This window comes from Primulina huaijiensis, unplaced genomic scaffold (genome assembly GCF_012295235.1).
Source record: "Primulina huaijiensis isolate GDHJ02 unplaced genomic scaffold, ASM1229523v2 scaffold37281, whole genome shotgun sequence".
Classification (NCBI taxonomy): domain Eukaryota; kingdom Viridiplantae; phylum Streptophyta; class Magnoliopsida; order Lamiales; family Gesneriaceae; genus Primulina; species Primulina huaijiensis.
Genome location: NW_027358705.1, coordinates 754,970 through 775,789, shown reverse-complemented (window position 1 = coordinate 775,789; position 20,820 = coordinate 754,970). Strand labels below are relative to the sequence as shown.

Here is a 20,820-nt window from a genome sequence, read left to right as displayed (position 1 = left end):
TTTTAGTTTTATTTTATCTGATTATAATGACATAATATCATTATATATTCAAATTCATTTGTCATATTTGATAACACAAAAAAACTCTTGTGACACTGTCACACGAGTCAATTTATGAGACAAATTTTCGACTTGACCAACTCAAAAAAAAATTTTATTTTTCTTGCCAAGAATATGATATACATATATTGGATCAATCTATCTCATTAAGTAAAAACTTGTGTGAGACGGTCTCACGGGTTGTATTTTGTGAAAAATATATCTTAATTAGGTCATCCATGAAAAAATATTACTTTTTATTGTGAATTTCGGTAGGATTGACCCGTTTCACAGACAAAGATTCGTGAGACTGTCTCACAAGAGACTTACTCATCTCATCATATAGTGCAGTGTACGAGACTCTTTTATAAGATATATAGAAAATCAATTCCTATATCAAAAAATCATAACCGTCTCATAATCACGATTTTTATTTAATTTCTTCAAATCATGTTAGTAGCGGTTTTCTGGGAAATGTTTGTTTTTCATTATTTTTGGATATTTACTGGAAAACTAAGGTAACATTTGGTTCGTTATATTATTTATTTATATTTTTATCCAATCTAATAACATGTTTGGTGCACCAATCATTTATCCATCTACTAATCATTTATCTTACATCAATCAAATAATCAATTATTTATTTCACATCAATCAAATCATTGAATTGAAATTACAATATTACCTTTAATAAATAATATTATAAATATTTTATTAATATTTTTAAAAAAACAAACAATAATATCACATTATTTCAAATTTAATCAAATTAATCAATCAAATCAAATATTATATTAATTATCATATTTATATATTTTATTATTAAAAAATATTACTTATCTCCGTCTTATTTATCTCATATCATGAATAAAACGATTATTTAAGTTTTTTTTTTAAATATATACATAAAGAGGGAAAAAATGATAATGAAATTTTTAGAGTATGAATATATATTCTGAGTAGGAGACGCTCGGCGCGGTTGTTTCAGCCAAACAAGGGCTTTTTGTCTTCTCTTCTCATTTTCACACAGTCTCTCTCTCTCTCTCTCTCAATATTCGATTTCTGCACACATATATATATACATACATACAAAGAAATGTATATATACGTTTGTTCCTGATTCCGAGGTTCTCTGTTTGCTCTGTAAGCTAATATATCTGCGGATGAAATTCTCTCTCCTGTTCTAGATTTCATTCGTTGATTCGAAAGAAAAATTTACCCAATTTTAAGGTTTTTTTTTCCATTGCGTGGTTTATGAATTAAGGTGTCAAGGAAATACCAGATCTTGCTTGATTCAGATCGGATAAGGTTTATTTAGTGGATTTGTTGGTGGATCTGAGTGTTAGCTCCGATCATTTGGGGTTTTGATTTTTGGAGCTCCAATTTTGTAGATTATAAGGTAAGGGTTTGAGTAAATGGCCTCCAATCCTCCTCCATTTCAGGTGGAGGATAATACAGACGAGGATTTTTTTGATAAATTAGTGAATGACGACGACGACGGGGATTTTGGGATCACTTCCACGTCTGAAGGCCGTGTTTTCTCGGATGGGAATGAATCTGATGAATCAAAAGCTTTTTCGAATTTGAATTTCAATGAGTTTGATAATAGTTGTGACGTTAGTCATTATAAAACTAGCGATAGTATCAGTAACATTGTGGATAATTTAAGTGCTGAAATAAAGACAGCAAAACAGATTGATGACGGGGGAACTGTGGACTATATTAGAAATCCATTAGCGTCGGAAAATTCATTTGAGTTTGGTAATTTGATGAGTGAACCAAAGAATGAGGACGAGATTGCTGAAGTTCTATCAGACACAACACTTATGGGTAAGAGCAGTGGTGAGCGTCTTTCAGATGCGACTGTGGTCAGTAAGAGCAGTGCTGAATCAGGATCACCGGGAGTTAAGGAAATGGATTGGAGCGCTTTTCATTCTGATTCAAACAAGAATGATGGCAATGGCTTTGGGTCATACTCAGATTTTTTCACTGAATTAGGTGGTGATAATGCTGGTGATGCATGGGGGAATCTGGGGGATAGTTTGGACACTGTGCCAAATGTTACCATTGGGAGTGAAGTACATGGACACGCTCACATGGAAAATTCTAACAATCTCGGGGAGTATAATGAGGGAAATGATTATAGTATAACAGCCAATCAAAGTGCGGAACCACAGGACTTAAATAGCAGTCACTACTGGGAGGGAATGTATCCAGGTTGGAAGTATGAACCAAGCACTGGACAATGGTATCAGGTAGATGGTTATGATGCTGGTGCAAGTGCAAGTGCACAAGCGCATATTGACTCTAATTTATCTTCTACTTGGGGATTATCTGATGGAAAGGCTGAGATCTCTTACTTTCAGCAAACTGCTCAGTCTGTTGCTGGAACTGTGCCTGAGAGTGGTAAAATTGAGTGTGTCACTGATTGGAATCAAGCTTCTCGGGTGAGTGATGCAAAAGAAACCACATCAAATTGGAATCAGGTTTCACAATTAAGTAGTGATACCTCTGGAGTTTCATACCCGGCTTCTCAAGATAATAATGGTTACCCACCTCATGTGGTTTTTGATCCCCAATATCCGCACTGGTATTATGATACTATTGCTCAGGAATGGTTCCCGATAGAGTCCTACACTGCATCTACTCAGTCAGGGACCAAAGTTCAGGACCAGATGAATCAGGATAGACATGCATTAACCAATACATTTTCTCAGAACAATGATCAGAGGATGTATAGTACACACAATCAAGGTAATAGTTACCAAAATCAAGCATTTAGTAGCCAAGGTCAGGAACAGAGCTGGACTGGGTCGTTCAGCAACTACAATCAGCAAAGCTCAAAAATGTGGCAACCTGATACATTAAGTAATAATGAAGCTACTTCACGGTATGGAAATGAACAACCGAAAAATCGTTACGCACAGAATTTTTCTATTGTTGCTCAAGGAAGCCCACAGAATGCCTTTCATCATGGAGTAACAGGTTCATATTACGAGAATGTAGCACAAGGTCCCAAAGACTTTTCCGTGGGTTCTGGGACACAAGGTTTTGTTGCTGGTGGAAACTTAAGTCAACAGTTCGATGAATCAAGAATCAATCAACATAGCCAAAATGGTGTCCCAAGTGACTACACCAGGAATCAGAACTCAATCAATTTTTCTCAGCAAATGATTCAGGGTACTCAAATTTCGTACACTTCTGCTGGTGGAAGGTCTTCTGCAGGTCGTCCTCCGCATGCTTTGGTTACTTTTGGTTTTGGTGGGAAGCTTATTGTGATGAAAGATAGTAGTTCTACTGAAAACTTGAACTATGGAAGTCAGGTCTGTGCTTGAGCTTTCCTTCTTTTTCCTTCAATTTCACTTATATTCTATGCTGAAACTTTTTCATTTTTGTGAAGAATACTACAAGTGGTTCCATATCGGTTCTCAACTTACAAGAAGTTGTGAATGAAAACAATGCATCAAACAATGGAATGGGTGTTTGCAATTATTTCCATGCTCTTTGTAGGCAAGCTGCCCCGGGTCCTCTTACTGGTGGAAGTGTTGGCAGCAAGGAGTTGAACAAATGGGTAGACGAGAAAATAGCTAACCCTGAATCTGCTGAGATGGACTATAGGAAGGCTGAAAATTTGAGGTTACTTCTCTCACTGCTTAAACTGGGTTGTCAATATTATGGAAAACTTCGATCTCCATATGGTACAGATGCTGTATCAAAGGTAGATTGCTTATTCTTTAGCGATTGAACTTGGTTTACTGGAGGCTACCAGTTTAATTTTGCTTCATTATTTGATACTAAAGTCAATTTTTTGATAAGTGATCACTGCGAGTCAGACTTAACAGAATTTGATCAATCCCTTATAAGGCGGTGAACTGAACAAAGAATGCTCTTTCATCAATCCTTTTATCCCATGCTACTCTCTTTATATATAATAAGATCTCTTGGAAAAAAATAATGAAAAAAATTCGTGTCAAATTTTAAGAATGTTCCTTGTTCGCGGTAACTTTCTGAATTTGAAAGTCGTTTGTGACTGATTGATATCGAACATCGCGCTGTTGTTTATTGTGTGCGCGTAGGTTACATGGTTTTTTATTTTGTCTATATGATTGTGTGCACTCTTTGTGCTTGGAAACAGCTTCTTAACACTAAACTTTTCCTTTGGATAAAACTGAATAAAACATGACCACTCAATTGCGTCAAAATCGGTATATGATGGTCATGGTGTCTTATTATTTTCCAAACTGACTTTTTTGTTTTTCTTTGGCATACTGTGGTCATTTTGAAACACTACTTGCCCAATATAACCAAATCGTTTTGCTAAATAATTTTGCATGCTGAGCTATTTTCTGAGCTATTTGAAAATATGAACATGTCGATGCTCCATGGGTTTGTAGATTATAGCTATTTAGTGAATTAGTACCTTTCTGCTTTGCTGGTTGTAGGGGTGCATTGCTACTCTCTTCCAAGTTCCTATGACGCTGTTACTCATATCATGAAAATAGTTAATAATACATTTCTGCCTTGACCTAGGTATAATCAATTGCTGGCTCTGTATTTTATAATGTGATGGTATAACAGGAAAGTGATGGTCCTGAATCAGCTGTTGCCAAGCTTTTTGCATCTACAAAGAGAAACAACATGCAGTATAGTCAGTATGGTGCTGTTGCCCAGTGCTTGCAACAAATGCCATCGGAAGGACAAATGCAGGTATTTCATGGCCTACCATTGACATTGATTATATTTTCGGCAATGCATCAATTTGTTAATAAGTGCCACTTCATTAATTAGGCCACTGCTGCTGAGGTTCAAAACCTTCTAGTTTTCGGAAGAAAGAAAGAAGCTCTGCAATGTGCGAAAGAGGGTCAGTTATGGGGCCCTGCCCTTGTTCTTGCTGCACAACTTGGTGATCAGGTCTGTCAATATGAGACGTTCATCTCTCTCTCTCTCTCTGATTAATGAAACGGATTGATTCTTCTTTTGGCATGTTGATTTGTCTTTTGTAACTGAAAACAAACCCCTACAGTTCTATGTGGAAACTGTAAAGCAAATGGCACTTCAACAATTGGTAGCAGGGTCGCCTTTGCGGACATTATGCCTGCTAATTGCTGGGCAACCTGCTGATGTCTTTTCTGCAGATACCACAGCCATTAGTAGCATGGCTGGTGTGGCAAATTTGCCTCAGCAACCACCACAGGTAGATGCTTTATTCTCTGCTAAATACAGTTGTGGGTAGCTACATTGTTGTAATACTTTTTTTGGAAGGTTTTTTGTGCGAAGCGATTATTGAGGTGTTATGTATCAGAATATTTACTTCTAGGTCTTTTTTAACGTCTCTCTTGTTTCTCAATATCTTTCTTTAGTTTAAGTTTTACAGGAACCTCTCCTAAGCTTGAGGTGGCTTATTGTGTATTTGTGTTGTGATGATTTTTGCAATACTCAGTTTCTCGCGAATGGTATGCTGGATGACTGGGAGGATAATTTAGCAATGATAACTGCAAATAGAACAAAAGATGATGAACTTGTGCTCATTCATCTTGGAGATTGTTTGTGGAAGGAAAGAAGTGATGTATGTTCTGGTCAATCATTTGGAGCACACTTTTTTTCTCTTCCTTGAGAATTCCTTCAATTCGCTCTAACTCTATGTTGCCTACTTTCTGAATGTTTTTTTAGATAATTGCTGCTCACATTTGCTATTTAGTTGCTGAAGCAAGTTTTGAGCCATATTCAGACAGTGCAAGGTTGTGTCTTGTCGGTGCAGATCACTGGAAATTTCCACGGACATATGCCAGTCCAGAAGCTATACAGGTTTGGACCAATTTTTTATGAAGTACGCATTTTCCAAGAGTTCGAAACATCCTATCAACTGCCTAGGACATTTTGGGCTCACCCAGTAGAATTTCAACTTGAATAAAGATAAAACAAATGATGGATCAGACTCTGATTGGAGCATGACAAATTGGATTCAGAATGTTCTATTTTTGTGTTATTCTGCACCGCACTATCAATTTTCTTGCTTTGTTGAGTTCATTAGCATTTATTAACTGCACTCGGCACTCTCTGTGCTTTTGTCAGAAGCAGTTCTAGGGCCCCACTAGATGATTATTGACTCTTTTTACGATAATACTTCTAATTAGTGTATGTGCGTAGTTGGAGAAGGTTTTGTAACATTATTAATATCTATTGAAACTTAATAAACTGATTTATGTTGGGTTGTACTGGTCCTGGAACTGAACCTTAGCCGTCAATTTCCTGTAGTTGCTTGTGGCTATGCTTACAGAGGCAGAACGTGGCTTAGTCTATGATTTATGTTTATTCAATTTGACCTACATGCATATCTGATTCTCTGATCTTTTTACAGAGGACAGAGGTTTACGAGTATTCTAAATCACTTGGGAACTCCCAGTTTGTCCTACTACCATTTCAACCATATAAGCTTGTATATGCACACATGTTGACAGAAGTTGGGAGGATATCTGATGCGTTGAAGTACTTACACTGCTTTTAGCTCACTTATCTTTCATCAATTATTACTTCTAATTTCTCAGAGATTGGTGTTTAATGTAGGTACTGTCAAGTGGTACTAAAATCACTTAAGACAGGACGAAACCCAGAGGGTGAGAATCTCAGACAGTTGGTTTCATCGTTGGAAGAGAGGATCAAAGCTCATCAAGAGGTTTCTTGGCTTTTGTGTGTGTTTGTGCTTGTCTTGTATTGTGATACCTGTAACCAAAACTTCTTTTATGTAGGGAGGTTTCTCCACAAACTTAGCCCCTAAAAAATTAGTTGGTAAATTGCTCAACCTTTTTGATAGTACTGCCCACCGTGTTGTTGGGGGTTTACCGCCACCTGCACCAACAGCTGGTGGCCCTATTCAAGGTAACATGAATTATCATCAAACAATCGGGCCTAGGGTATCAACTAGTCAATCAACATTGGCTATGTCATCATTAGTGCCTTCTCAATCCATGGAGCCTATAAGTGAATGGGCAGCTGATGGCAACCGGATGTCAATGCATGCCAGAAGTGTTTCAGAACCAGACTTCGGTAGAAGTCCAAGGCAGGTTTGTTTCAATCATGTGTAGTGAATCTTTTTCTGTGGATGGACCTGTTCTTCAGTTACTGGCTTGTGGGTCTTCTGGTTAATAATATTTGACATCTTTACGACATGCAGGATCAGGCTCAGTCATTGAAGGAAGCAAATTCCGCTGGCGAGCAAGAAAAAGCATCAGCAATAGGCAGGCGATCTCGATTTGGTAGTTTTGGTTTTGGATCTCAGCTACTACAGAAGACCGTAGGTTTAGTTCTCAACCGTCAAGGCCGCCAGGTGATTAGTTTAGGTTTTTTATTTGACATTAATATGCCTAGTGACTCCTAATTCATCTCTTGAAATTTGTTTTTTGTCACATCATATTGTCGCAATATCTTGTAGGCTAAATTGGGTGATACGAACAAGTTTTATTATGACGACAAACTCAAGAGATGGGTGGAGGAAGGTGCTGCACCTCCAGCAGAAGAAGAGACACTTCCACCCCCACCGACAGCTGCAATTTTCCAGAATGGAACATCAGATTATAACTTAAAGACTGCGCTGCAAAATGAAAGTTCTCATGTCAACAGAAATCCTGAATATGGAAGCACAAGCCCTCTAGATAATAGTTCAGGAATTCCACCACTTCCTCCAACTTCAAATCAATACTCCGCCCGAGGAAGGATGGGCGTCCGATCGAGGTAAATTCAAGAAGTTGCTTGGTGAGGCAAAGACTAGGTCATATTTGACAGTTATCACATAATAGGCATTGTGCGAAACTAGATCATCTCAAACGCATAGAATGACAGAATTTTAACAGTTGATCTTGTGTCATTGCGATTGTTAGCAGAACTGCAATGTGAATGATTATCTGACGGCAAATGAAATTATTTGCATTTGAACTGTCAAAAATCTGCATTTACTTGCTTCAACTTAACATCTTACTTGACGAGTCCTCTGTCCTCTGGCAGGTATGTCGACACCTTTAACCAAGGTGGTGGGAACACGGCAAATTCATTCCAGGCGCCTGCTGTTCCTTCAGTCAAACCAGCAGGCAGCCCCAACCCAAAATTCTTTGTGCCAGCACCCATGGCCTCGGTTTACCAATCAGTCGATGCTCCTGTCAATGGCATGCAAGACAATTCATCAACTAAGGAGCATCCTTCCACCTCTCCTTTAAGCGACACATTCCAGTCACCTGCACCACCTCCAACGTCCATGAACATGCCAAGATTTGCCAGCATGGACAACATCTTGAACAATGGTACAAGCAATTATGGTTCTTTTTCGACACCTTCACGGCGTACAGCATCATGGAGTGGAAGATTAAACGATTCGTTCAGTCCTCCGCATAGGGCTGAAGTAAAACCTCTGGGAGAGGTATTGGGCATGGACCCGTCTTCATTCACACCAAGTGACCCTTCTTTTGTACATTCGTCAAAAAATGGCGGTAATGTTGGAGATGATCTTCACGAAGTGGAACTCTGATGCCGTGAGATAGATCATTGCAATTTATACAACACAACAGCTGTGCTGCTTAGATGTCAAAAATTGCAGGATGGGAGTGTTCGAAGGAGATGAATTTTGTTTACCCGTTGATCCTCTTTTCTCCCATGTACTTGCATCAGTTTTTAACTTTTTTTGGCTTCTCTCGTTATTATTTTTTACAGTCGTATGCTATAAATCAGTTGCTACCTAGCTGTTTACTGTATCTATTGAGAGAAGATTGTAAAAGGAAACGTTATATAATTGTCACGTTGGAAAGAAACAATGCAAATTGTACAGTTCACTTGTTTGCTGGGCCATAAATTGTTGAATGGACAAAGCCCTTTTGCTACTTATGAGCTCAATGTAGGAATGCTTTTGCGGGATCTGCTGTATTTTTATATACCTTCATAGGCTGCTAAAATATATTTGAAAGAGTTTCAATGCGGGGCTCCAATTTTAGTGTGATGCTGTTCATTTTTCTTCTTTTTTTTTTCTTTTTTTCTTTTTCCTTCCCTAAGATACAGTGACGCATTTTAAATAGACATGATAGCGTGTATTGAAATCACCAACCCAATCATCTACGTTAAGTAGCGGCCGAAGAGCCAAGCCAAATTTGTGCCTGTTTTGATGAGTTGAAGCAAACCGATATGTGACCCGCCACAACTCATTGGCCCGCCCTATCATTTTGCTAAGTTGGAAAATTGTCATCCCAACCTACCAATTTTATAATCGTGAAAAATTCATTTCCGTGCATTAGATAACACAGTTTCTTGCCAATTCGATGTTTCCTGATAATGTTCCAAATATTTCACGCCCCATTTTTAAAAAGACGTTTTTATTAGGTAATTTCTTCATCTAAACGCTGTAGCTACTAACTATATGCAGCTTTTCTGCTTTCACAAGGTTCTACACTACGTAAGAGGAATTACCATAGTTTATCAACACAAAAGTTCAAAACAATTTATAGAGAATTTAATAAATTAGGTAGCTTGCCTTGAGTTCTCATAGACGCAGATGATGCTAAGTAGCATACTTCAAAACAAGATTCTGGACAGACCTATCGATTTCGGCCTCCAAACTTATTCAAAGTTGGTGGACTTTCCTATCTTGCCTTCAAACAAAAAATGACTAGAATGTTCATAACATACTGTGCACATTGATAAATCGATTAAACAAACCTGTAACAGTGATGCAACAGAAACTCAAGAACATAAAAAAAATTAAATCAGTTGAGTGGGATCTTTATCCCAAATTGTGGTTCCTTACCATTTAAAGGTTTATCGAAAGTACATTACAATGAGGAAAAAAAATTCAAAATCTAATTTTGCACTCAGCAACTGTAGTATAGCGACCTCAAAATTCAGCAGAGCCAGGTGCTCGAGGAAAAGGTATTGCATCTCTTATATTATCTATTCCAGTGGCAAACTGCACAAGCCTTTCAAAGCCTAATCCAAATCCGGCATGGGGTACTGGAAGGAGAAAGAAATAAAACATAGGTCGATTAAAGTTATTGAAATTCATTCTCCCAAAAGAAAGAACGCATTGAACAAAAAAGTGTATACTGAGCACAAAGATTCTTGATTAGTAACTTTTATACATTTTTTTACGGTTGGCGTTGTAAATTTAAAGTTTCGGGCCTTCCACAGTAAATAAAAGTTGTGAGCAATTTAACCAAAGCAAGAGACTAACATAACCTAGGAAATGCATTTCTCACCTGAACCATATCGCCGGAGATCAAGATACCACCAATAACTCTCTTTGTTGAGCTTCAGGTCATCCAACCGTTGTTCCAAATATGTAAGGCGCTCTTCTCTCTGGCTTCCACCAATAAGTTCACCAACCTGACATAGAAAGCATGTTATTATTTCATAACAGATACTGATGACAACATTCCAAGAGTGTACTGAACTGTTCAATGAAACCATTCCACACCCAAATCATATCTACATAAAATGGCACAAAGTGTGATGATAAAAACAAGTTTGCCACCTAATCACCAATTTATACATAGGTCAATCACAAGTAGCATTTTCAACCTTCTACTTGATAAAGTGCATATCAACTATGACATGATTTGTTCAATTGAGGCAAACATAGTTATTAGAAATATTTTGCTGCCTACTTGTCACAATAAATCTTCAGAGAGATTAGATCTTATATACAAGTTATAGCTCTAGCCACAACATTTAACAAATCTCATGACTAGCAGCTCGATGTTATGCCCCCAGTACTGCTAGCAAAAACTGTTCACTTTTTGCTCCTCCGAGTGAAAAGGTTTCCCATCCAAAGGAAGAATATCCACAAATATGTCTCTTTTAATGTGCAGAACCAGCCAAATCTGTATAAATAAATGCTTCTGTACTTAAAATCTCATATTTATGAAGAATAATCTTTTGAAAAAAGTACAGTTCCTTTGAGATACATTCACATTTGACCATTCGATCCGTACACTTTTCATAGGGTGCATGCGTGTATTGACAAACTACAATCACTATAATCTAATATCCACTTGAGTGACTTAGTTTTTAATGTTCCCTTAGCCTCACTTTCTTTAAGAAGCAAAATGATGGTAAGTTGTGAGTGACACCACCTTTTCCAACTGATTTAGAAACCCGAGAAGGTCCCTCATATGTCATAGTTGATTAAAGACTACAAAGTGGATGACTGCTAATCTACCGCACTAAATGTAACAACTCCTTCAAGACGATGTCCAGCAAGAAATGGAGGACGAAAAATAAATGGATAACATCTCACTCAAATAATACATGTTACACGCTCAGATGCATAATCTAACGTTCAAAGTAATCTTTCCATTGAAAATGTACCCGAGGAACCAACATATCCATGGCCGCAACAGTCTTTCCATCATCATTTTGCCGCATATAAAACGCCTTGATCTCCTGGTAGCCATATAAAAGTCATTCATTAATCAGCAATATAAATATATTTAAGATCAACGTAATTGAGAAAAATATCCATGCCTTGGGATAATCTCGTAAAATTACTGGGCATCCACCAAATGCCTCTTCGGTGATATAACGTTCATGTTCACTTTGCAAATCACATCCCCATGTTACCTATCCAAAGGACAAAAAACAACGGCTTCATATAATCAGGTTCTATTCACTGTAGGAAGCAATTCTCAGCATAATGTGATAAAAATCATGAGATTAAATGGAGGAAATCATAATCAAGACTTTAACAAACCTATACTGTGGTGTTGTCAAGTATGCTAAAAACAATATGATGTCAACATATATAAAATGAAAGGTCCACATGCTGAAAAAGTTGCACTGTGCAACTCTTGAACTGGTTTTAGATGTTCTTAAGAAACTAAAAAAATTGAAACTATAGAAGGACTTCCAAGCATCTAACTCAAATGTAAATTGACAGTGACATGGTTCAAACCTTACCGAATTACCTATATTACTTCAAAAGTTATGGCATGCATTACATTTCTCTAGCAGTAAAAATTAATCAATGTCATCCAAGAAAATCCTTTTACCAAAGTACATCCTCGGAAATTTTATTTGGGAAAAGGGTTATATACTCTACTCACATTAACAGCAATCATATTCAACTCATGAATTAAAAAGGGAGCTAAGACAAATCAGAGCAGATCAACCAACAGTCCCATGGAATTCACGTCATAGTGTAAGAAACAATATGTACACCAGGAACTATCTTTCTAAGATATGGTTCCGAGATTGTATAGGTACCGGAAATTCAAACGTCTTTTTCGAGCTGAGGAGAAGCTCAACAGCTTCAGTGTAAGTCAACTGCACAAAGTTTTTCTCAACAACATCCTGTCCAGCAAAAATTTGAAGCAACATTCAGTTACATGCACAAACATACACGGCGAGAAATTTGATCGTAGAAAATTCAGGTCCCCTGAAAACATGAAAGTCTTATTTTCACATTTATTACATTAAAAGCCCCATATTTAAGAAGTATGATCTATCACAATATGATGAATATCTAACGTTATTTTAAATTTTATACCCTTAGTCGGTCAATGATGCCTTTCTCAATCCAAGTATTGAAGAAGTCCATATCTTCCTTGCAGTTCTCTAGAATGTATTGTACCTTTGACGTAAAATTGAAAATTAATTTAGTCCATCAACATAAGAAAAACAAGATGCAAGATAACCACTATTAAATAAACAATAAATTTATAGTGGGTGTCATAAAGTAACATACTACATACTGGAGATACGCAGTTGCACAGGCCATGTCATCTTCAAGATCAGCAAATGCAAGTTCTGGCTCTATCATCTATAAAAGGAAATAGAAGTCAACAAAATGTTATGCTCTCTCTCTCTGTGTAAACCATAAAGCACTACCTTTCAGGAATCAACGTTTCAAAATTTAGAAGCAAAAAAATAAAGTAAAAGGATATTGAAGGAAGGATAAGCAGACACGTTAACAAAAGTGAGTAGTAAATTGTACCCAAAATTCAGCCAAGTGTCGAGAAGTGTTGGAATTTTCCGCTCTAAATGTGGGACCAAAAGTATACACCTGGGCGAAAGCAAGTCTCTATCTCAGACTTGAAATAGAACAAAAAGGGAATTCACCTTCAAAAGTTTCCAGAAATAATTTAAAATTCTAGTTCTTGAAGAAGGTAAGTACATGCTATGCAAGAGCATACTTGTTTGACAAGAACAAGAAAAGAAAAATACATCAGAAAGAGCAGTAGCATATGTCTCAGCATTGAGTTGTCCAGACACCGTCAAAAATGCTGGTTTTCCGAAAAAATCCTGCCAAACAATATAATAAACATAATCTTGACGTGAACTTAGTGAGGAATTGAAGTTATATATGTTTTTTATTTTTCTCTCTTTTTGTGCGTATTACTTATCCGTTGTCTGCAATTATTGCTTCTAATTAATGAATATAATATAGTTTCTAATAAAAAAAATTCAACTTCAGTTTCAGAAGGTTAATAGACAAGCTTTATAAAATTCTCGGGAATCAGTTACAGAAACAGGAGTTTATATGCTGCTTTATTTTAGAGGTAGATGCGCTGTGAACTAGATCTGTAAGGCATGATATTAACTTTATCCAGTAGAAGTAAATGTAAACGAATAGAAAAGACTACATGTAGTTCATAAAATGTTGCAGGATAAAGGGGAGACAACACTTTCCTGATTACAGAGCGTCAATTGAATAAAAAGAAAAAATTACTCTTACACCATGTTTTGCCCAATACCAAGCCTAACTTTATGTCCACCGCAAGAACAATAGAACAGTAGAATTAACATCAGAGTGCTAATAATTTTGACCAATTTTTATTGGATTAACAGAATGGTAAAGTGATTCATCATCTATCTAAGAGATAAAAAGTGTGATGCAACTGGTTAAAACATAAACATCTGATAATTAGTTAGTTTGATGTAATACGGTCGAATCACAGATTTGATATAAGGTATTGCGCGTTAGATTGACGGGCGATTGATCATGGAGTGATGAGCAAAATGATTCTGATGGTTATGTAATGATGTGGGATAATATAAAGATTTTTGATGAAAGGAGCAAATGAAACATCATTTGGATTTTACATAATGATATACATTTGTCATTCCTTGGACTATTTTACCCCACGTATAAACAATTTATTTATTTGTTTTAATTATCTTACTTTCTTTCACCCATCCCCATCACAGACATTGAATTCCTAAAATTTGCAGCCAAGTACAATATTCAAACTCATAGCTTCACCAATATCAATCTTCTTCTTCAGAGCCAAGTAACATTTTCACAGCTATCATTTCCTCTACGGAACCCAAATCTTTCATGGGCTCGTCTCAGAAGATGGTTGATAAAGGTTTTTGAAATGCGAATTTTACGTTGAGGGGGACAAAGATGGTAACAAAGCTCTGTCTCAAGAAATGAGGACCCTTACTACCACCATTGAGTTCCATAGCACAATCTTTTTTTCTACCGTCACTGTTACAGAATCACTGATGATACCTCACATCACAGCCATCCCCATGTCAGTAGTTTGAATTAACATCCATGCACCAAAAACTGTGAGCAAGTTGCGTGGTAGCATTTTCTAAATATTGCATATGCAGGATAATACATTTTAGTTAGGATCGTTTAGCATTGAATTATCGAAACATAATTAAGGGCCTTAGAAACACAGTTTTGAATATCAAAGTTGTTTATAAAGTATGAGTACCCATGGTTGTGGTCGTCGCCATGGCCAAATTAAAAAAAATCACTCTTGACTTCAGCTGACGACAAGAAAAAACAAACAGCAACTAAAACTTACCTGTGACCAATCAATTAAACCATCCTTTGTTGTGGGGATTGCACTCACTGGAGATTCTGTGCTTCCCCCGGAGTTAGGAACCTGTTCAAGAAACAATTATTACCAGATAAGCAAAGAAAAATATACACCACATGAAAACATTAATAAACAGTAGAATGGGGGTCCCTAAAAGAAGCAGATACTATTCTGTGGCACAGATTTTATTCATCGGGAAGCTATTACACATAAAGAAACTGATCACATACCTCAGAAAAATAAAGAAAAATCCTCAAAAAATCTAATATCAACAGAAGTAAGTCTATCAATTGCAAAGGATGTAAATGGCCTCGAAGTAGATTCATCAGTTAACAACATTTAAACAGCAACAAAGAAAGTTTTGCTGCATTTTGGAACACATGGTGATCTCAATCTGCCCACCCAAGTCTAATTCAATATCAACAGAAAGTTGAAACTAAAGAAATATGCACAAAAATACGACGCATGTTCCCTGAGCAGAACTATGGAGAGCCAAAATTGGCTATTTAAGCTATTCATAGATAAGTGTCAATGCAAACTTTGAGTAAGAAAAGTTCTTAACACATACAGTGATTGTAGAAACAGCGTACCAAGGTCGTTACACAAAACTGTTCACCAGCTCCTTCACAATCTGAAGCTGTAATGATTGGACTTGAGAGCCAAATAAAACCATTTTCTTGAAAAAATTTGTGAGTGGCAAAGGCCAAGGCATTCCTCACCCTCGAAACCTGAATCAATTGGAAATGAATTTATGATTACTACCTGGAAGACATAACACAACTTGAAATCCATACTATCCCCATCATCGGGACGTAAGAAGTGCAAATTAAAGTGCAAAAAGAATACACCTAACAGATAGATGATGTAAAAAGAAGATGGCAGTTCATTATGAAATGGCTCCTAACTGGGAAATCACATGGAACAAAAGAAACATTAATGAGAGACTAAGAACAGTGTGGTTTGAAGGGCAACAGATTGAAAAGTCAATACAAGATGACACTGTATTATCAAGGCTAAATAATTTAACACTAACAAAAAATAATTATTCTATTTCCCAAGGGTCAAGTCATTCCTTTCATGGTCTTCACAATGCACATTGAGGTGAGAAAGTTTCCAAGGAAAAGAACAACAATAGAGCACTCGATCTGATGGGTAGAGAAAGAAATTCTACATTTGTAACACTAAGGTTCATTTTTATAGAATGAATCATACAACATGACAAGGATTCTACATTTGTAACACTAAGGTTCGTTTTTGTAGAATGAATTATACAACGTGACAAGGACAATTTCCCTTTAACAGAAACGAGGAGTCCTACCGCACCAAAAGTATTAGTTCTTGGACGAAGATGAGCCTTTGTTCTTAAAAACTCTCTGCTGACCCTTTTCTTCTGGATGGGAAAAGAAGGATCGCTCTTACCAACCTGCAAAAAAATTGATGAATTGAAGAAAAAAGTTAAAAGAATGGTTATATTTATTAAATAAACAAATACAGTAACTGTATGCAGGTATGCAGAACATCTAGGTCGAAACAGATGTATTTTACTTCAAACAGGTCGTCTGGTATCTACTTTGACATCCTTTGTGTTATGCACTTGGTATGGCTCTTAATGTAAGTATTGTTGGATCATCTTGGATTTAGAAGAAATTTTGAGATCATTTTACGTGAATTTTGTCACATGATGGGAAAAATCATAAAATTTTCTCAGAGATATTTAAAAATTGTTGCTGTTTATCTTTTTTAATAGATTCTATGAGTAACCCCTATCAAAAAGCTTCCCCCTTTAATAATAGAATATATTCTGAAGCCACAAATTTGAAGTTATTTTATCAAATTGTATACTTTAACATCATAAGAAAACACAATAATTCACATATATATTTTTAAATTTCAAAACAATTCGAGCCACTTGCAGGTTCTTAGACTGCCACCCAGCAAGGCTAAATAGAAACAAACCAGGTATATGCATAAGAAACCACACAGCTGAAAACATGATAACAGAATAAACCAGCCCCCACTTGGTTCAGTAAACCGGGACACCAACAAGAACATGCCTTCTAGCAAGAGAACTTTTATAATGTCAGATATTTATGTGATAATAATTAAGCTCACTAGATACAAGATTTGGCTTAATTTGAAAATAATGACATCAAGGGCAAACATTATTGCAAAATAAAATTTATCTGATATAAATTCTCACCGTTACAAGTTTCTCAACCTTCAATTCCACCTTTTGCTTTGATCCTTGACTACCTACTATTGTACCTTGTATCCACACTGAAGCACCATTTGATATCACGCCGTTCTCCACCTGGTAAGAAGCTTTCAAATTAGAATGATGAATTGACAAGACAAGAGTTGATACCTATCCATCTCAATCAGAAAGGGAAGTTGAACATCCACAATTAATGGGAGAAAGAAGAAGTTAGGTCAACAGACCAAGATATTGCAATAGATAGCTACATGCAAAAGGCATGCACGCATCAATAAGCATCCATTTGGATGAAAATATGCCAGAAAACTTGTGGAATCCACCATAAAATTCCATGCATCAACCAACCAGTCACAAGTAACATGTCAAATTGATTATCAATATGAAGATTTACCCACTGTAACAGGTTTACCATTGTCTTCAATATGGTCAACTGACTGCTCCATATAAGAAAGTTCCATTGGATATGATTTTTTATTTGTTTTCATGGTAAATTTTAGTCCCTTGACCACCCTAAAAAGATCTTCATATAGAGGACATTTTATGTGGTTGAAATCACAATTTATGTAGAAAACAAGAGGTCAAAAGAGAAAAGATAAGTATATTCTCCAAAAACTATAGAAGAGTTGCACAGTGGGTCTCAACCTAGAACACTCTTAAGGCATCTAATAATCTACACATAACTTAGAGTGTATAGTATTGCCAAAATCTCTTAGATATGCCACGCTCGTTATGGGACAGTCTAGGAGAGAAAACATATTGCTTCTAAATTCACAGATAGCATTATGCAAGCAGCACAATAAACAAAAACTTTTAATAACAATTAACCAAATCAAACTGGCACAAGTTAAATTATTAAAATTATAAAAAGGCAAATAAACAAAAAGGGGTGGGGTCAATCAATCACCAAGGGACCAGCAAGAAGAGCTCTCAACAGGTACTCCCTCTCGCTAGTCAGCCCTAATCTTCTATTCTGAATCAACGTAGAACTCCAAAGGACATGAGTTAACATCAATTATGCTAGAATCACATGGTGATTATACAGAACGTGGGACATATTCTAACAGTAGAATCAAAAGGGACACCCTATCATCAATTGATCACCTCATAGTACACAAACACTCACTTCTTAAATTGAATTGGTAACAAACGGCAAACAGTGCATTATATTTTATACATTTGAGAACTCAAAGGACCACACACAGTCATAAGAACACAAGAGTTTTAATGGAACACTACCCGGCTTCCCAAACACCTTTTTTCACGAGTCACAGCCATAGATGCTTCAAAATCAAAAACATCAAATTTGTTATCTTCCGTAAGATTATAAGCATCTAGTTAGCTATGTTGCATAGATACAGGTACGGGTATCGTATCGCATACGATACGGATACGACGACACGTCAAATTCTGAAAATATAAGACACGATACGGCTAGGATACGACAATCATTAAAATATATATAAATATTATATATATTTATATTTATATAAATTTATAATATTTATATTTATATAAATTTAGTATGGAGCAGAAATAGAATGAAAGAGACGGACAAATGTATTTAGGAATTTAAAAGCCCAGCCCAATTTATTTTAAATTATTTTCCTTTTAGTCCTTAGAAATTTTAATTTTTTTTAATTAACCCCTGAAACTTTTAAATATTTGCAATTTTGCCCAAACGTATCCGAAAAACGTATCCACGCCGTATCCATGGGTGTCCTCGCCGTGTCCAAAACGTATCCGGTTGGTCAACCCTAAACAAAGTCAACGACACGGATTTTGAGGTATCCGACACGCGTATCCGTGTGTCATATCCGTATCCGTGTCGTATCCGTATCCGATACTTCAAAATAAAAATTTTAAAGGTATTCGTGCTACATAGCTAGTTAGATAAGTTCGTAAATTACTTAATCCATGCAGATAAGGTGCGTAACATACTTGGATCACAATATCGTAGTCCAGCTACGATAAGTTAGTATTGGACTACAAAGAAAAAAGTATCGTGTAAAGAAAAATCTAATCTTTATATTGAGCAACAAGATTGTCAGTTTCTGTGGACATCTAAAACCAGCATATACAAGCAAGAAACAGCAACCGGGGGAATAAATCTACTGATAACGTGGCAGTCAGTTTTTTGGTTGGGAGAAAATATAGTTGATCTTCCTCTCGCATTCTTTCTCAGAAAAAAAAATTTGTATAGCGAACTGTTGGCATTTTGGAATAATTCTTGATGAACAATAAAGATCTTATAGGAGATTAACAATGTTTTTCCAACTGACAACTTCAACTCAAGCTTTCACAAGAGATCCTTTCTTGTTAATCTACAACCCTAAGTACAGATTTTGCAAGAGTAAATTTTCAGGATACGGATCAAATTACTTTCTTAAACTTAAGCAAAATCTTGTCTGAAAATTCTATGATCGAGTAAAACACGACTTTCAAAACAAAACAACACTCTATTGAATGTCCTATATCGATGTGGTCAGAAATAAAGCAGCATCACAATATTCAAACAATACCAAAACGTCATCTCAATTTATTCCATGTAACGCATAAAACATAATCTGAACATTGATCATTTCAATATCATTTATTAGCACAATGTGTACAAGCAGAAATATAAATAAATTGTCAGACTTTTGAGAAAGATAACACTACCTGATCATACCCTTCCGTATCGTCACTCATCACGCATTGCATATTTGAAAGACACGAGCCATCATTCACCTGGTAATCAGGTAAAACCCCATTTATAAAACCAAGTGGAGAGAAAGAGAAATAAAAAAGAACCAAAAATTACAAATTTGAAATGAATGTGACGTCTAACCTCGATAAATGTCACACTACTCTGAACCCTGAGTGTTCTAACCCATCCCCTGACCACAACAGTCTCCCCCAACTTATTTAAACCTTCTTCAGGTCCTGCTTTTATGTCCACAATTTTGAACTTCTTGCGAAAATCACGGATTCTCTCAAATTTCAAATTCTCCGATTTAGGGGAGGAAGAGACGGCGGAAGCAACTACAGAGCAAAATCTGCCACGGTGACGGAAGCGGGAGACGGCACTGTTGGTGGTGGAAGAGAAGAGTGTGTGAGTAAGATTGAGACTGTGAATGAAAGAGGAGAGTGTCACAGCGGAGGAACGCGAATTGAAGAGGCGGAGAGTGGAGGCCGCCGGCGATAAAGCAGCCGCCATCTTTTATATTCAACTGCGAGTGGAGCACAATCCGTTCGTGTACATGTACATTTTTCTTTTTTATTTGAGCCAATAACCAGTTAATTGGCTAAAAAACCATATTTCCTTTTTCAGTCCCTGTTACAACTTTAAAGAAAAACAAACAAATAAATAAAACTGTTGAAATATTATTTAAAAATGTGTTAAATATTTGTGTTGAAAATGTGAATGTTGAATGTTGAAAATTAGGTAAAATTAGGTGTTGAATATTGAAAATTAGTGTGTGATGATGTAGGTAATGATGTATTTTATTTTTGGATTATTTGTAAAAATTTTCTATAAATAGATCTCTCATTTGTGAAGAAAATCACAATTGAGTTGAGAGAAAAATATTATAAAGTGTGTAGTGTGATAATTTTGAGAGTTTGAGATTTTTACTTTTTTACCGTAAATTTTTACTTTTTCACAACACGTTATCAGCACGAAGCTCTAAAAGTCCTCCATATTTTTCCAAGCTCCGAACAGAAGAAAAAGGTAACAAAAGTAATAATATTTATTTTACTGTTATTTATTTATTGTTTATATAT

The 20,820-nt window shown here is 36.2% G+C and overlaps 2 protein-coding genes across 3 annotated transcripts; one reads left to right on the top strand and one right to left on the bottom strand.

Annotated features, from left to right (window-relative positions):
- Positions 1–1,011: 1,011 nt before the first annotated feature.
- Positions 1,012–8,916, top strand: LOC140968568 (protein transport protein SEC16B homolog). Of its 2 annotated transcripts, XM_073429581.1 has the most exons (14): positions 1,012–3,362; positions 3,440–3,757; positions 4,618–4,746; positions 4,828–4,950; positions 5,063–5,233; positions 5,480–5,605; positions 5,710–5,844; positions 6,398–6,525; positions 6,604–6,712; positions 6,786–6,915; positions 6,991–7,100; positions 7,211–7,363; positions 7,469–7,767; positions 8,038–8,916. In XM_073429581.1, exons 1-14 carry the CDS (start codon positions 1,455–1,457, stop codon positions 8,552–8,554), a joined length of 4,356 nt encoding a protein of 1,451 aa, XP_073285682.1. In that variant the 5' UTR covers positions 1,012–1,454; the 3' UTR covers positions 8,555–8,916. The 2 variants fall into 2 exon arrangements, with proteins under 2 accessions (XP_073285682.1, XP_073285681.1); XM_073429580.1 differs by having other exon boundaries at positions 1,013–3,362; positions 6,786–7,100.
- A 774-nt stretch (positions 8,917–9,690) lies between these two features.
- Positions 9,691–20,317, bottom strand: LOC140968512 (asparagine--tRNA ligase, chloroplastic/mitochondrial). The gene is made up of 15 exons (XM_073429506.1): positions 19,886–20,317; positions 19,717–19,785; positions 17,044–17,154; positions 16,162–16,266; positions 15,434–15,571; positions 14,829–14,909; positions 13,234–13,311; positions 13,004–13,072; positions 12,755–12,829; positions 12,557–12,640; positions 12,274–12,360; positions 11,536–11,631; positions 11,380–11,454; positions 10,269–10,395; positions 9,691–10,023 (listed from the first exon to the last, which is right to left on the bottom strand). Exons 1-15 carry the CDS (start codon positions 20,252–20,254, stop codon positions 9,908–9,910), a joined length of 1,680 nt encoding a protein of 559 aa, XP_073285607.1. The 5' UTR covers positions 20,255–20,317; the 3' UTR covers positions 9,691–9,907.
- Between the last annotated feature and the right edge of the window lie 503 nt (positions 20,318–20,820).

Coding starts and splice junctions, on each gene's coding strand:
- LOC140968568 (XM_073429580.1), top strand. CDS start 1,455: ATGGCCTCCAATCCTCCTCCATTTCAGGTGGAGGATAATACAGACGAG. Junction 6,713..6,785: donor GGATCAAAGCTCATCAAGAG/GTTTCTTGGCTT, acceptor TCTTTTATGTAG/GGAGGTTTCTCCACAAACTT. Junction 7,101..7,210: donor TCGGTAGAAGTCCAAGGCAG/GTTTGTTTCAAT, acceptor TACGACATGCAG/GATCAGGCTCAGTCATTGAA.
- LOC140968512 (XM_073429506.1), bottom strand. CDS start 20,254: ATGGCGGCTGCTTTATCGCCGGCGGCCTCCACTCTCCGCCTCTTCAAT. Junction 12,641..12,754: donor CTGCGTATCTCCAGTATGTA/GTATGTTACTTT, acceptor TTTACGTCAAAG/GTACAATACATTCTAGAGAA. Junction 11,632..12,273: donor AAAAGACGTTTGAATTTCCG/GTACCTATACAA, acceptor TCCTTTGGATAG/GTAACATGGGGATGTGATTT.